General features: G+C 45.8%; 1 protein-coding gene across 10 annotated transcripts in view; it reads right to left on the bottom strand.

Annotated features, from left to right (window-relative positions):
• Window positions 1-17,660, bottom strand: part of LOC143764221 (uncharacterized) — a 321,683-nt gene that overhangs the window by 17,918 nt on the left and 286,105 nt on the right. For 8 of the 10 annotated variants that reach the window (XM_077249606.1, XM_077249602.1, XM_077249608.1 and 5 more), the window contains 9 exons: window positions 12,218-12,350; window positions 11,973-12,128; window positions 6,245-6,371; window positions 5,957-6,168; window positions 5,652-5,814; window positions 1,532-1,614; window positions 1,116-1,276; window positions 856-1,018; window positions 417-583 (listed from right to left, as the gene is read on the bottom strand). In XM_077249606.1, coding sequence (XP_077105721.1) covers window positions 417-583; window positions 856-1,018; window positions 1,116-1,276; window positions 1,532-1,614; window positions 5,652-5,814; window positions 5,957-6,168; window positions 6,245-6,371; window positions 11,973-12,128; window positions 12,218-12,350 — 1,365 coding nt within the window. Of the gene's footprint in view, window positions 1-416; window positions 584-855; window positions 1,019-1,115; window positions 1,277-1,531; window positions 1,615-5,651; window positions 5,815-5,956; window positions 6,169-6,244; window positions 6,372-11,952; window positions 12,129-12,217; window positions 12,351-17,660 lie in introns of those variants that run through there. The other 2 variants (XM_077249607.1, XM_077249611.1) reach the window with 2 other exon arrangements.

The raw sequence follows: 17,660 nt of genomic DNA, 5'->3' as shown, positions 1-17,660 counted from the left end.
GCTGGATCGGTGTCACACACATCGATTCAGCGGGACCTCAACGACCAAAAAAAGGTCCAGGCCATTCCGACACGACCAGCGATCTCGCAGCAGGGGCCTGATCGCTGGTACGTGTCACACATAGCGAGATCGCTACTGAGGTCACTGTTGCGTCACAAAACTTGTGACTCAGCAGCGATCTCGCTAGCGATCTCGCTAGCGATCTCGCTATGTGAGACGGGGCCTTAAGATAAGAGTTACAGACCTGAGAACAAGATCACTGCTAACGCAATCCACAGTCTGTGATACAAAACACACACTATAAAACCTTATAATAAAAACCCTTTGTAAAAATGTTTCTTAGCCAAAAATACATGCACATAAGTAAAAATAAAAAGGCCCAAATCCACCCATAACTTTTAACAGTGAAATCTGACCTGGTCGTGCTCCAGAGGTTTTGCTGCTCTGGCACTATTATGACCCTTGATGTGGTTGTGCTGCTCCTTAGCAGACATGGCTTTCTTAGCTGCTAGCTCAGTGGAGACCTTCATCAATGTGAGCTTTAAAACTTTCATAAGTGCGGTGGCCTCTTGCATGAAAACTCCTGAAATTAACAGTATGTTACAACAGGTAATTACGAAAATGGCGCTCAATGTGTCCGTGATTGAGTCAAAAAGGAAGTGGGATTTCAAGTCAAGCTTCATTGGAGGCTACAGATGGATTTGGAAAAGTGATGTAATTACAAAAGGAGCTCATCTATGGCTGTTTGAGTCTCTTTCATGTGAACAAAGTAGTGGCCAACTGCTGTAAGGAGGCCTTGGTGCAGGCATATAGCAACATAAAATAATTGCTCTCCAGGTCATGAAAGAGCCTCACCTTGGGTCAGTTCGGTGTTATACCCCTGGTTCATGCCCAGGGATGAGCTCTGACTCTGCTGGGAAGTCATGGTGGCTCTTGTACTTTCTTCTTCACCTTCCAGGGGAATTTTCCTCCACTCAACACTTTTATTGGTCCCCAGCTCGAGGGTCTGTAACATTTCCTGTAACAGGAAAAAAAAACATACATGACCCAGACAAAACGATTACCAGAGCCTTTCATACAGTAGGTCTGGGTCACGGAGATGGCCTTGGGCTCACCTTCAGCACCTGTATCCTGTGTATGAAGGCCTTGTAGAAGGAAAGCGTTTCGTTCCGGTGTCTTCCTAGCTGAGACGTCAAGTGAAGATTTTGATCTTCCAATTTGTCAAATAAAGTTCGTACATTGAAATCCTCCAGGATGTGTACACAGCTCCTATGATCTAAGACAAAGTATGTCTGTGACGGCTCTGTGGCCACCAATGAATAGGAAAAATACAGATAGTGATGGCTAATGTGGTTATAGAGAGTAAAACCAACAAGACAGATCAGGTCCAATTAGAAAAATTCTCTTTTGGGGACTTTTAATTTTGAAATGATACTTATAGCAGACACTTATTTATAGGGATCCGATAGGGAACACACAGTGAGCAGAGGCTGAGCAACATTGACCCGCACACATCATGTACTGTATGCACCTGATCCATAAGAGATTTCCTTCTTCCCAATGTCTTGTATTTCTCCCGAGCTGTGAGAGCCAACAGCTTCATAAAACTGGAGACTAAAAGAGAAAACATGCGGATATCAGACAGAACTGGAGCGTAAAGGGGACAAAAGTGACATCTGGCAAAAAGTCACATGTACGACATATACATAATTCTTTATTGCATGCATCCTCTGCTCACTACCCGGCCACCATTAGGGCCGTCCCGGTCGGACAGTTCCTCAGGGTGCGGCGGATTTGCTCCACTGAGGCCAGATTTGAGTCACAGGCTCTTGATCTGAAGGACAGATTCGCGGATATAGCCGCGGGTCTATAAAGGCCGGATATGATCGGGCACGTAACACACCACGAAGTGATCTTTTGCACTCTAAGGTCCGACGCCGTACTGTGGGTGGAGATGGACATAATCAGATTCATCTCCACCTACAATCATGAATGGGAGAGTATGCAGTCTATTCTGAAAAAATATTGGCCTGTTCTCCAGGCTGAGCCTTCCCTGTGTGCTACCCTGGGCGCCTCTCCCCTTATGACTCCCAGAAGAGGCACTAATCTTAGTAATATGTTGGTGAGGAGCCACTATATTCCAGCTCCGGAAAGGAACTTTTTTGGTACAGGTGGCCCTCGTGTGGGATGCACTCCATGTGGGCACTGTCTTGCCTGCGCCAATGTCCTGCGCTGTTCCGATTTTGCCTCTAGTGATGGCGCTAAAATATTTCAGATCAGACAGCGTATATCCTGTGGGACTACTAATGTGATATACTATGCCACTTGCCCGTGCCCCAGGATATACGTTGGTCTCACTACTCGCGAACTTAGAGTTCGCGTACGGGAACATGTGCGGGACATTGGCGCGGCCAGGACGGTGTCCCCGGGGGTGGATCTCAAAACAATCCCCCGTCACTTCAGGTCATACCATCACTGCAACGAGAAATTGCTTAAGGTGAGGGGGATCGATGTGCTTCATTTGGGTATTAGAGGTGGGGATAATAAAAAGCGATTAGCACAGATTGAAACTAAGTGGATCGTTATGCTCGATACCATGACCCTAAAAGGTCTAAACGAGTCCCTTAGTTTCGCTCCCTACCTCTAGTCTGGTTTATAGTATTTCTGTTTCTCTGAGTGGGATGTCCCATCCTTCGTTTTTACCACCTTCCCTCCGGTGGTTTTTTGTTTCTGGTTTTAATTGTTTTTAATTCTTGATTTTTTCTTTTTTATTACCAGTAATTATCTCTATGTGGGCCCTGCCTTGGTCCTCCTCCTCCTGTTTCACGCCATCTACTTTTTGGGAGTCGCTATCATCATTGTACTTGCTGCACTTGTGGACCCCTGAAGTGCTTTGATCGTCAAACACCTGCCCTATATATGAAGATATCTGTATTACCCTTGTGTCAAATCTGTGCCATTATATGTTTATGTAGAGAATGATTATATTATGATTCGCTGTTATTATCATGTGTATGGGGATATTGTAGACACATAGGTTTGTACATAGTACATAGTTTTTAGTGGGTTTTTCCCTTATGTGGGTTCTAGTGTTGATTCATTTTATTTTTGTTTCCATACCTGTCCTTCATCCACATTGTTCCATCGCAGCGTGCGCCCCCGTGTGGCCGTGCGCATCGCCCTGTGTGCGAGTGGCTGCTGCATATGGACGGGCGTCTTTCATGCCTTGTGCGCAGGTCCGGAACTTTTTTCCTGGCCTGCGAGCTCGGCTTGACACCAGGTCCTTGTGCGGAGCTTTCCTGCCGCAGTGCGCATGCACCGACAGCGCCACTACGATTGGTGGCCGCCGTACATGTGACCGAGGTCAGGGGGGTTATAGGCAGGTCCTGCTCCACCAGACATTATATCCCCTTGAGGAAGCGGCGTGTGAGCGCTGCGAAACGCGCGTCGGGGTTCATCCCCCGGCGGGATCCCTTCTCCTCTTCCCCCCTCTGCATGGGTAAGCGTATTTTGTACTTTTTTGCTGCTGTATCTTGGGCTATTCATTATAATTAATCAGTGCACTTGCCTTAGATCCTTTGTTGTATACTGACACAGCAGTTACTCTTTCTCTTCCCATGCGATCATTTTTTTGCTATACGGTGTTTACTGTCTACAAATCTTTATAGGATTATTCCCTATGGCGTTCGCTATATGGTGTGCATTGCCTATAATTGTTTATATGATCATTCCCTATAGCGCTGGGGTGGTGGGGTCAAGGGTTTGTTTTCTTCCCCCTCCCATGTAATGTTGTGGAATACTTGTTACGATTACTGATGTCCTGATTTTAATGTTTTGTAAAAATAAAGATTTTCTTATATATATTTGTACTTCTGGCTCCTGGTCCTCCTTTTTTTTGGCATATGGTCATGGACATAATGGTCCCTAAAAGCCCTAAAGTTTAAAAAAACACATCCTTTGTATTTTTATTTGTTGGGGGGATATATATATATATATATATATATATATATATATATATATATATACATACACATACACACACACACATATATATATATATATATATATACACTCACTGGCCACTTTATTAGGTACACCTGTCCAACTTCTTGTTAACACTTAATTTCTAATCAGCCAATCACATGGCGGAAACTCAGTGCATTTAGGCATGTAGACATGGTCAAGACAATCTCCTGCAGTTCAAACCGAGCATCAGTATGGGGAAGAAAGGTGATTTGAGTGCCTTTGAACGTGGCATGGTTGTTGGTGCCAGAAGGGCTGGTCTGAGTATTTCAGAAACTGCTGATCTACTGGGATTTTCACGCACAACCGTCTCTAGGGTTTACAGAGAATGGTCCGAAAAAGAAAAAAAATCCAGTGAGCGGCAGTTCTGTGGGCGGAAATGCCGTGTTGATGCCAGAGGTCAGAGGAGAATGGGCAGACTGGTTCGAGCTGATAGAAAGGCAACAGTGACTCAAATCGCCACCCGTTACAACCAAGGTAGGCCTAAGAGCATCTCTGAATGCACAGTGCGTCGAACTTTGAGGCAGATGGGCTACAGCAGCAGAAGACCACACCGGGTACCACTCCTTTCAGCTAAGAACAGGAAACTGAGGCTACAATTTGTACAAGCTCATCGAAATTGGACAGTAGAAGCTTGGAAAAACGTTGCTTGGTCTGATGAGTCTCGATTTCTGCTGCGACATTCGGATGGTAGGGTCAGAATTTGGCGTAAACAACATGAAAGCATGGATCCATCCTGCCTTGTATGGAGCATCTTTGGGATATGCAGCCGACAAATCTGCGGCAACTGTGTGATGCCATCATGTCAATATGGACCAAAATCTCTGAGGAATGCTTCCAGCACCTTGTTGAATCTATGCCACGAAGAATTGAGGCAGTTCTGAAGGCAAAAGGGGGTCCAACCCGTTACTAGCATGGTGTACCTAACAAAGTGGCCGGTGAGTGTGTATATATATATATATATATATATATATATATATATATATATATATATATATATATACGTATATATATATATATATATATATATATATATATATATATATATATATATGTATATATATATATATATATATATATAGAGAGAGAGAGAGAGAGAGAGACTAAAATTCAAAGGGAATGTGTCATCTTTAACTTTAGGCTAGAGATAATTTCATCTTCAACCTGCTTAGGCTACGTTCACATTTGCGTTGTGCGCCGCAGCGTCGGCGACGCAACGCACAACGCAAATGTGAACGCATGCACAACGCAGCGTTTTGTGACGCATGCATCCTTTTTTTGCTTGATTTTGGATGCACAAAAAATGCAACTTGCTGCGTCCTGTGCGCCCTGACGCGTGCGCCGCAGCGACGCATGCGTCACAAAACGCAAATGCAATGCATGTCCATGCGCCCCCATGTTAAATATAGGGGTGCATGACGCATGCGGCGACGCAGCGGCGCCCGACGCTGTGTCGCACAACGCTAATGTGAACGTAGCCTCAGCTGCTCACAATAACAGTAATTTTGACCAGGGGTGCGCAAACTTTTACATGCCACTGTATTGAGGTCATAAGTTGTATTGTCTAAATATTTACTGCATATCAGAGTATTATACATAATAGATACTGTACATATCACTAAGGCCACCTGTCTTGTGTGAGGACATATTCAGGTGGGATATAAGGTTCTCCAAGACTCCTCCATCTGGGCTTCCAGTTCTTCAGCGGGCAGGGGGTGTAGAGTGAGGGCCGTAGTACCAAGGTGAGGACCAGGAGAGAGATCATAACTATGAGGAGCAACAGCAGGATGCCTACAGCACATACAAGATGGCAACATTAGTATTGCAGCTACAGACCCAGTATAATAATGAGGATAGCAGTAATAGGATAAAACGTTGCCCCTCTTTCCCTTATGCCCACACTATACGCAATATGAAGGAACTGATATATTACCCAAAATAGCAGGCCAGTTTGGTGCCAGATGGAGCCGGTGTTGGGTGACGATACCTTGCTTGACCAGCTGATATGGAGAAGATGGCTGGATACGGGAGGCCCCCGGATCACAATACACATTATTCTCTTTCACCGTCACAAAAAGTGATCGATCCTTAATCCCGTTGTCCATGAAAACGTATGTACCAGGATCTGTGAACACGTGGGCGAATCTACAACATAGATAATACGTGATCAGAGTCCTGTGCAAGGAGTTAAAGTGATAAACTGCGAGTGGACAGCGACTACCTGGAAACATTCACATGGGTCTCCCTGATGAGGTGGTTGAGCCTCCTGAATGCCCCAAAATCCCAGTGAGGGTTAGTATTAAACAAGTGATCCTTCTGATAGAGGGGATAATGACTGGACGTCCGCTCTGTAATATACCGGATAAGATGTGTTATTAGATAGTCTATGTCCTGACATACGATACAGGAGATAATGACTCACTCTCTCCTTGCCGATGACATTACTAAGGTAAATCCGCGCAGCAATGTAACTGTAAAGAGACTGATTTGTGTGCGCTCTCCTGCACTGAAAAGATAGAGGAGAATAGCAATGTCAGAAGCAAGGAGAGAGAGATTTGTGTGTTCTCTCCTGCACTGAAGTGATAGCAGAGAAGAGCAATGTCAGAAGCGAGAAGAGAGAGATTTGTGTTCTCTCTGCACTGAAGTGATAGCAGAGAAGAGCAATGTCAGAAGCGAGAAGAGAGAGATTTGTGTGTTCTCTCCTGCACTGAAGTGATAGAGGGGAAGAGCAATGTCAGAAATGAGGAGAGAGAGATTTGTGTGTTCTCTCCTGCACTGAAGTGATAGCAGAGAAGAGCAATGTCAGAAGCGAGAAGAGAGAGATTTGTGCTCTCTTCTGTTCTGATAGAGGAGGCAAGTAATGTCAGAAGCGATTAGAGAGCGATTTCTGTGCGCTCTTCTGCACTGAGTTGAGTGCATAAAAGATGAGCAGTGTCAGAAGCCAGGAGACAGTGATTTCTGTGCTCTCTCCTGAACTGATAGAGGAAACGAGAAATGTCAAAAGCGCAGAGAGCAATTTCTGTGCTCCCACCTGCACATGGACAGTGATCACATAAAAGAGGCTACGCTGGTTCTGGGCAAGCACCACTGTTAACCGACATAGAAGGCAGGAGGGGCAATAATGTAACTAAGTGGGTGGATTGGTGCACAGAGGCACACCCAGTATGCACTGAGCACCTTTATTTGCATATCACAAATTTTTTTAATTAATTTTTTTTTTTTACAGGCAACAGAGAAACAGATTTAAAAACCAAAAAGACTAATATTTATTGTTGCTCCATTTCCTACAAGGCAATGTGGTTGCAGTGTAAATTTATTGTGACAGATGTCCTTCAACACATTTTGGAGGTAGATGCTTCTTGGCCACCACAATGCAGGAATAAAGCAATGACTCTTCCAGCAGTCAGATAACGTTGTGGATTTTTTTATCCATTTTTTTCACCCAAGACAAAGTTTGATCTCCTCTACTGAGACATTTTCTATCCTCATCTTCTTTATGACAGCAGCACAGGACCTGTTTAATCACTTTTTCTTATTGGGCTTTGGTCTTGTACAGCAGCTACAGTGCACCTCTTTTCCGCTCAGTGGTAAGAACGCTCCTCGCTTTCTGAGCAACTGGAAGTTTGGTAATTAGACATTGGCATTGTTTTCCTGGTCTCAGGTCTTCGCTGTTGTCTGCGTTGCTCCAGTATTCCTGATACTGAACAGACCTCCTGTTCTGAATCTGTAGACCCTGGTGTGGCCCTCAAGCCATTAGTAGTATTCTGATACATGGCTGTATTAAAGACTTGTAGTACTACCACATCCCAGTCTACATAATTTACCATACTTAAGCTTCAGATAAACCCAAATACTATCAATTTCCAGTCCTTAGCACTTAGTTTTTTGGAGTTCATCTGCTTGTCTAACTTCACAAAGCAAATGGTTCAAGATTTGTTTCGTTATCCCATGATACATATTGCTCCATATTCTGAGAGGTAACGTTTCTCCTTATGGAGGGTGACATACCAGCTGGCTTGTCAAGGTAAGGAGGCTTATTCGCCGTGCAATGCTCCTCTGGGAAATTAAATATGCAAAATGCCTCTTCTGAGAAAAAGAGGACTTAAACTCTATACAGGTGGCGCTATAGAGTTTAAGTCCTCTTTTTCTCTTTTTCTCAGAAGAGGCAATTTGCATATCCATATTCTGATGAACTTCTGATCATTGCTATTTATGCCTTTCTTATTTTCATATCTGTCCTAGAAGACAATATTTTGCAACCAAGGTTGATTTTTGAACAATAAATTATCAGATCTGGTATAGAAAGGATCCTTTCAGGTGCCCAAAAACAAATGTATTTCCATAGTAAAAGAGTCTGTCCTATGTATATGACTGTTTGCATCTCTGCAGTCAGACCATCCTTCTTCAGGGTCTAGGTCTCATTTGTAGGATCCAGTCCAATTCACCAAGGCTCCAAGGAGATGTGGCTGAGATTAAAACTATAAAAGGGAGTATGGTGACTTTCTGTGCAACAAAGTTGTTACCCCCAGGAATTGTGTCTGAAGAAAAAGATCTTTCAGTCCTTGGTCCTTTGTTTAGGAACTGGAGATAACGACCTGATCACAATTCTCTACAAATTAAAAGGCGAGAACTTTTTCTCCCCGAACCTCCAGGACAGACATTCTTTCTCGGATCAGACATTTTTGCATATTGTTTTACTTCAAACCCTAGAGGAGATTACAGAAAATCTTGCTTATAAATAACTAAAGGAATCTTAATTGCATTGCTTTTGCCATAAAATAAGAGCAAATATTGTCTTTTAAAATAAGTCTCCAGAGGATTCTTCATGCGAGTTCAAAATGTGGCAAACCTCCAGGTGGGATTCTGGAAACTACGTCCTGCTGAGAAAAAGTCTAGCCGAGGTTGGAGCTCCTAGAAAGAGCTGAGACTGAGTGACTTTGGCTGATTATCACACGATGCTGGAGTATCAGCTTTACCTGCCATCTAAGGCCTCTTTCACACTTGTGTCGGTACGGGTCCGTCGCTATGTGTCGGCGCGCCGTACTGACGCACGTTGTAAAAATTTGGCATGTGGACAGCGGATGCAGTTTTTCAACGCATCCGCTGCCCAGTCTAAAGCCTGGGGAGGAGGGGGCATGGAGCGCCCCCACTGCCGCAGGGCCGAGGGGCACCCGGTACCGGGCCTCTGTGTCTCGGTTCTGGGGTTGTCACGGTGGCTGGGCCTGGTCCGTGACCCTGCTGAGGGGCGTCCAGTGAAAGCTGAGAATGAGATGATGTTGTGGTGTGGTGTAGGTCGCGGTAAATAACGAGGACACCAGGTTGCAGTCTCTTTACCTCTTTACTGAAGGCTCCAGGATCCTCAGTCCGGAATACGGTTAACCAGGCTGCGTGAGTCCGGCCGGTCCGATGGCACCTCCAGAGTTCCCTTTGCAGGTGGAAATCTGTGCGTACCTTCTAGCACTTGTGTGTTGTGGTCCTCCCCTGCTGTGCTTACGGGATAGTCCCCACAACTGTTGTGTCTGTTTCTGAAGTTCCCTCACAACTCGATTTTGATGTTCTTCTTCGTCCCCCCAGATGATATGGCTAGGATGCACCCATATGACGGGTAGGCTCGGAGCTCTTCCGGGACCCTAGTGTCGCCCCTCTCCAACTGTTGCCCCCTATGTCTTCTTAGGTGATTTGAGTGAGACAGCCCGCCTATAATTAACTGTCCTGCCGTAGGTTTGAAGTAAGGCCTGGAGCTCAATACTTCCTCGGCGTTTCCGGCCACCGGCTACGCGCCTCAGTAGGATGTTGCCTCATCTTACAGCACGACTCCTACTGGTGTTTCTCCTTGTTGCGTTGATCTCGTTTCTCACTCAGCACAATAAACCTCGCTTCTTGTCCTTTCTTGGGGTACCGCCGCGATGAAGTGCAGGCGCAGTCCCGTAACGTTCTTTCCTGTTCGCTAGGCCTCTGTCAGGATCCCACCCCTGACAGGGACCCCCCTGAATCTTCCCCTGCAACACCCTCTGCCACAGGATGTTGCCTGGTTCCAACCCAGTCAGCTTCTCACTAACTTCCTATCTAACCCCCAGTTTTACCAGATTGTGAGGAGTGGCCTAATACATAGCACCCTTAGCTCCCCCTGGAGGCCAGACTGTGAAGTGTATTGATGTCTGTGATACCTGGTCAGGTGAACTCCTTCAGTGCCATCAGACGTACCATAGCCCCCCTTAGCGGCAGAGCATCAGTGCTGCAACGACCAGGACTCTGGGGCGCTGCAGGCGGAGTTCCGGCTGCGCATGCGTGGTCGAAAATGGCGGACGCGACGTACAAAAAAAGTTCACTTGAACGTTTTTTTGTGCCGATGGTCCGACAAAACTCGACACATCCAGTGCACGACGGACGCGACGTATGGCCATACGTCGCGATCTGTAGGCAATACAAGTCAATAGGCAAAAAACGCATCCGGCGGGCACATTTGCAGGATCCGTTTTTTGCCCAAAACGACGGATTGCGACGGATTAAAAAACCCTAGTGTGAAAGTAGCCTAAGATGTGGATACGGCAATGCTACTTCTCAAGTCATTCTCTCTCTTTCGGGCTAACCCTTGGTCCTTGAAGGCTTTACTAATTGCTCCTTTGGAATGACTTTTGCAGACTGATATAAAAAGACTTAGAATACATTTAGACTTAGAATACAACATTTATAATCACTATTACCTTAGCAACATTAGATATTTCCTGAAAACTTTAGTGTGATAATCGTACTGCGAAGAGATTTGTGGCTAATAAAGAGCAGCCGGTCATATTGCTCATGCAGTCGGAAGGCCAGGTAGCAAGATATAGAGCAGGAGGGGATGAGCAGATTGATGGATGGGTTTGTAGACAAAAAAAATCTTGTATCTTTTTGACCGAAATTCTTAATCATTCTGAGCTTGGGAGTCCAGTGGGCGGGTCTAATCAGTGATTGACATCTCTATGTCCTTATGCAGAAAAAGTTGCAACAGACTTAGTGATAGCACGGACTAGATGTCTAAATATAGAAGTTCACTCAAAATCATAATCCTGACATTCACTTAGCCTGTAAACCGAGTGTCAGGAGGAAAGTCCTGCAAGCGATACTCCCTCCCTAAAGATCTGGTTATTCGGGATTCTCCTGTGGTGTAAATACCCTCCCTTATGATAATCGAATGATCATCACTTTTGCAATTCCTATAAACATATGCATATCCGCATAGAACATGGGCATAAATGAATACAAATGAAAAAACTTCTGCATAAATGAGGTGATAACCTGTATATCCATACATCCACATGCTGGAAAATGGCATATTAAATAGTATAAAGTATTTAATCTCTCAGCTTTTTAGTCCCCACCTTCTAAAACTATTTTTCTTCCACAAGAGGTCATGTTTATTTGTAGGCATTTGAGTTGCATTTTTTAACTCCACAATTTAAATTTACCTTTTATTGTATTGAAATACAGGTAAAAGAAAATATGTGAAATGGGGAAAACAAACAGCAATATGTCATTGTTGCTGGGATTCGTTTTGCCTCATTCTGGCTAGTAAGGCAAAATGAGCAATTGTAAGTACACAGTGCTATATAATATGATAGCTGCAATATATTAAGATGATAACAATTTTGATGGGAGTGCTTCTTTAATGGCCGGTTGACATGGGGCTGATACAAGCTCTATAGGGACAAAGTGATTGCTAATATGAATCTTCTGTCTCCAGGCATGTTGGCGACCGAACATCACCCTTTATATGGGTTGATGCCTTTCATGCCGTATAACCAATCAAATCAACCAATGAATGAGCATTTTGCTTTGTACTGTGATACACCGAGAAGACAAGGAATGCATTTATACATAGTTGTACCTATATGTAACTCATAGATATACATATACTGTATGTAACTTACCACTAAAATAGAAACCTACTAGTGATCCGGTGACATTACCATTTTGCGATATGCTCAGCTGAAATAACACCACGTCGCCCTTTTTGAGGCACAGGATGGGATTGGGTATTCTGGGTAAAGATGTCGGGTCTGGTGATGCAAGAACCGGATCATCTGCTCTTGATTTCCTGGGTGATGGCACCGACCACGAGTCTCCTAAAAACAAGTGTTGTTCTCAAGATTTCAATCCTTTTTGGGAACAGCTTATAACACACCTAACATGAATATTGTTACAATTCTCTGACCTGTCAGAAAAGACTCGATGAGGTGTGCGGTGGCCAGAATGACGCCAAATACACCGCTGGGACTGAACAGCACAAGATGCACTTGCTCGCTGCTCCATAGGTGGTGATCCGGACCCAGGACATTTGTCACCTCCTGAGATAGAAGGGTAAAACTCTAGGGTAAGAGTAGGGATACAAGGGTAAAACCTGCAGTAATGACAGCCAGGAGGATATACAGATAGTACTGGTGCTAGCCATAGAGATCCACTGTGGACATCACATATCAGGACATTCTTCCATTAAACAACCCCCACTGATGACAAATCTGCAACAGCCAGAAAGGTCATCATAAGGAAAACATTTCTAAATGTTGATAATTTCACCCATGTCTGCAATTAATAGTCAGATGCAAAGGTAGATGCTAAAAGCATAACATGACATTGGTATAGTCGATCATAGGAGGGTGACTATGCTTTGCCCGACCTCCCCCTGGACCCGAAGGTCCCCTTTCTGGACCCAGAAATGACACCAATGCCAATGTTGGATAAATTTGGCCACAGCAGCCTTTATTTAAACAAACAATATTAAACATTACATAAATAACCATAAATAAAATCGGGGATGGTCCTTGAAGCTTGAAATCTGGTGATTAAACAAACCGTAAAAGCAGTGGACGAACCGACCATAACTTACTCCCAGCCGTTACCCCTTGGCTCGGGAGCACCAAATCACCCCGAAGGGTGCCATTGTCCACTGAACCCCTGAGGATCAGGCCAACGCTGGGCAAAATCCCCCCAAAATCACCAGACCAAATAACCACCACATAAGACCAACTGAGGAATCCATATACCCACGGACCCCCAAGAGCAATTTAGCACCAACTTCAAGGACCCCTCCCAACCACCACGAGGGTCTCTTGACCACCTCAAAGACCAGAGGAGACCCCACCACACCGAACTGCCATGGCCATCTCGATACCTTGTTGTAAACCGAGTGCCCATAAGTCAATGCCCACTGCATTCAAGTGCACACCATCACCCAACAGAAATTCCTCACCCCCATCCTCAAGTTCAACATGCCGAACAGCCACACCCCCATTCCGCAGGACAAAACCAGACACTGCCCGATTAAGTTTTATTCGGGCCTTATTAATCCTGACAACCAATCTCGCGTGGCGCCAACACCTACGCGGCACAATGTCCGACCAAACCACCGTTATGCCACTATATTACAACCACAACCGTAACAGGTCATGTTTTATGTCCCTTACCAATTCACGGAAAGGACGAACTCCCAAATTGTTACCTCCCGCATGAAGCACCAGAATATCTGGAGGCCTGTCAAGTAGTGTTGAGCATTCCGATACCGCAAGTATCGGGTATCGGCCGATATTTGCTGTATCGGAATTCCGATACCGAGATCCGATACTTTTGTGGTATCGGGTATCGGTATCGAAACAACATTAATGTGTAAAATAAAGAATTAAAATAAAAAATATTGCTATACTCACCTCTCCGACGCAGCCTGCACCTTACCGAGGGAACCGGCAGCGTTCTTTGCTTAAAATTAGCGCTTTAACATCCTTACGCGAAGTCCCGGCTTGTGATTGGTCGCGCGCCGCCCATGTGACCGCGACGCAACCAATCACAACGCCGGAACGTAATTTTAAAATCCTGAAGGACCTGAAATTACGTCACGGCTTGCTGTGATTGGTTGCGTCCCGGCCACATGGGCGACGCAGCCAATCACAAGCCGTGACGTCACGGGAGGCAGGAGACGCGCGCATTTTAAAATGCGCGCGTCTCCTGCCTCCCGTGACGTCACGGCTTGTGATTGGCTGCGTCGCCCATGTGACCGCGACGCAACCAATCACAACGCCGGAACGTAATTTTAAAATCCTGAAGGACCTGAAATTACGTCACGGCTTGCTGTGATTGGTTGCGTCCCGGCCACATGGGCGGCGCGCGACCAATCACAAGCCGGGACTTCGCGTAAGGATGTTAAAGCGCGAATTTTAAGCAAAGAAGGCTGCCGGTTCCCTCGGTAAGGTGCAGGCTGCGTCGGAGAGGTGAGTATAGCAATATTTTTTATTTTAATTCTTTATTTTACACATTAATATGGTTCCCAGGGCCTGAAGGAGAGTTTCCTCTCCTTCAGACCCTGGGAACCATCAGGGATACCGTCCGATACATGAGTCCCATTGACTTGTATTGGTATCGGGTATCGGTATCGGATTAGATCCGATACTTTGCCGGTATCGGCCGATACTTTCCGATACCAATACTTTCAAGTATCGGACGGTATCGCTCAACACTACTGTCAAGCCTAGCACTGTTATGCACCTCCTGGGTGACCCTGCTCCATTCCATGCCCCGGAAACCTAACCAGAGAACGACCGCCACGTCCCGATGGAAACCGAGCTGCCGTCCGTCTCGCTGCATATCAGCCCGCCGAGCGCCCCAATGGACATAGGAATGGCCCAATATCCAGACCAAGAGGGGTTTGGCACCTACAACAAAAAGAGAAAACTTAACTCGGACTGGGTCGCGGTTAGCAGTGGGGGTACCACAGAGGTCAGTATTGGGCCCTCTTCTTTTTAACATATTTATTAATGACCTTGTAGGGGGCATTCAGAGTAGAATTTCAATATCTGCAGATGACACTAAACTCTGCAGGGTAATCAATACAGGGGAGGACAATTTTTATTACAGGATGATTTATGTAAACTAGAAGCTTGGGCTGATAAATGGCAAATGAGCTTTAATGGGGATAAATGTAAGGTAGAAGTAATAAGATGTATAACTATGTGCTTAATTCTAAAACTCTGGGCAAAACCGTCAATGAAAAAGACCTGGGTGTATGGGTGGATGACAAACTCATATTCAGTGGCCAGTGTCAAGCAGCTGCTACAAAGGCAAATAAAATAATGGGATGTATTAACAGAGGCATAGATGCTCATGAGGAGAACATAATTTTACCTCTATACAAGTCACTAGTTCGACCACACTTAGAATACTGTGCACAGTTCTGGTCTCCGGTGTATAAGAAAGACATAGCTGAACTAGAGCGGGTGCAGAGAAGAGCGACCAAGGTTATTAGAGGACTGGGGGGTCTGCAATACCAAGATAGGTTATTACACTTGGGGCTATTTAGTTTGGAAAAACGAAGACTAAGGGGTGATCTTATTTTAATGTATAAATATATGAGGGGACAGTACAAAGACCGTTCTGATGATCTTTTTAATCATAGACCTGAGACAGGGACAAGGGGGCATCCTCTACGTCTGGAGGAAAGAAGGTTTAAGCATAACAACAGACGCGGATTTTTTACTGTAAGAGCAGTGAGACTATGGAACTCTCTGCCGTATGATGTTGTAATGAGTGATTGGTTACTTAAATTTAAGAGGGGACTGGATACCTTTCTGGAAAAGTATAATGTTACAGGGTATATATACTAGATTCCTTGATAGGGCGTTGATCCAGGCAATTAGTCTGATTGCCGTATGTGGAGTCGGGAAGGAATTTTTTTCCCCCAATGTGGAGCTTACTCTTTGCCACATGGTTTTTTTTTTGCCTTCCTCTGGATCAACATGTTAGGGCATGTTAGGTTAGGCTATGGGTTGAACTAGATGAGCTTAAAGTCTTCCTTCAACCTTAATAACTATGTAACATCGAACACCGCAAAAACAAAACACCCTATACCCCAGAACACACCCCAGCCCTTCAGGGCCTAATGTAGCTCATGTAACGGTTAGACTCCCATCTCCCAATTCTCTGCACCACTTCAGGCGGCAAATCACCCGAAGCCGCCTCTGTCGCCGCCCCAATCCGAAATGAATGCGAGGCAAACCGGGACGTGTCCAAACCCAACAGCGCCAAGCCCTGTCGAAAAAAACGCTACAAACTGAAACTTTGAAAGAAACGAGCCATCCGCATGGCACAACAAAGGACCCGTCTTCTCCGGCTCGAGATTAAGAAACCCCTGAAAGGAACGAATGGGGCACATCAAAGAATCAACCACTGCGCCCAGCACCACCCTTCGTCCCCTTCCCAGCTGATTCGTTTTAGACCGCCAAATCAAAAATTCTAGCTGACCATTAGCCAGCAACACATCCTTGGCCAGCAAACCTCCTCGCCTGCACCTGCTCGGAGCCACCAGTTCCCCGATCTGTAACGCCCCAAAGAAAGCGAAGGAAAAACCCAAACGAAAAAGAGCAACTTCAAAATCCGAAACGCAAACTTCCGGCAAACGCTCCCCAAATGATTCCAACATTTGAAAAGAAACCGGGCGTCTGCGGTCCCCAAAACCGTTCCGTCGACCGAACCCCTTAAAAGCCTGCCGGACCAGAAACATTTTTGTCAAATCTCTAATCCCCCGCATTCTAAAGCCGAAAGCCAAACCTGCACAAACACGCCCCGCCTTAGCGGCAGACCATCCCTCCCTGGCCCCGTTACTCAGCCACAGCAATAAAGCTCCTACCTGGTCCTCCGCAGAACTGCCACTACTGCACGATTCCAACCACCCTTCCCATAACCCCCATACTGACTGATAAGCGGCCCAAGTGCTGGGGGCCAAGGAAGCCCGTATCAATTGTTCTGCTGCCCTGAGACCACGCTCCAGAGTTCCGGTGGGCATTCCAAACCCAGTTCCTCCGCTGCCGGAGCCAGCAAACGAAATCAATCCCACTGTAAATGAGACAATGAATCAGCAATGGAATTCTGAACTCCAGGAACATGAGAGGCGGTAACATGTGCATTCAATGACAGGCAAGACAACACTAGCCGCCGCAGGACCCGTATCACTGGAGGTGAAGATGCTGATAGGCTATTGATAGCACAAACCACGCCCATATTATCGCAATTGATCCGGACTCTCCTATTTCGAAACTCAGCCTTCCACAAGTGCACCGCCACTAGGATGGGAAAAATCTCCAGCAGGGTCACATTTTTTACCCATCCGTTCGTGAACCATTCGGCAGGCCACCTCATAGCGCATCATTGTCCTCTGAAGTAGGCACCGAAACCTACGCCACCAGAAGCATCAGTAAACAGATCCAAATCCGCGTTGCCCACTACGTCCTCCATGAGCAAAGATCTACCATTGTAATCTGCCAGAAACTGATCCCAAACCTCCAGATCCGCCCTGTGTTCAGCTGTCAAGCGTACAAAATGATGCGGTGCGCGGACCCCGCTCATGGCGGCGGCCAACCTACGGGAAAAAACCCTCCCCATTGGAACAATGCGGCACGCAAAATTCAATTTACCAAGCAGTGACTGAACCTCACGTAACTGCAACTTCGTCACCCGCCTCACCCTTGCGACCTCGATCCGTAACGCAATCACCTTCTCCTCCGGTAACCGAAATTCCCAGTTCACCATGTCAATAACAATGCCTAAAAAGGAAAGGCACGTACAAGGCCCCTCAGTCTTACCCGGAGCTAAAGGCACGCCAACATGCTCTGCCA

The sequence above is a fragment of the Ranitomeya variabilis genome, chromosome 4 (assembly GCF_051348905.1).
Source record: "Ranitomeya variabilis isolate aRanVar5 chromosome 4, aRanVar5.hap1, whole genome shotgun sequence".
Classification (NCBI taxonomy): Eukaryota; Metazoa; Chordata; class Amphibia; order Anura; family Dendrobatidae; genus Ranitomeya; species Ranitomeya variabilis.
The sequence above is the reverse complement of the archived record's forward strand: the minus strand, read 5'-3'. Positions and strand labels throughout refer to the sequence as shown.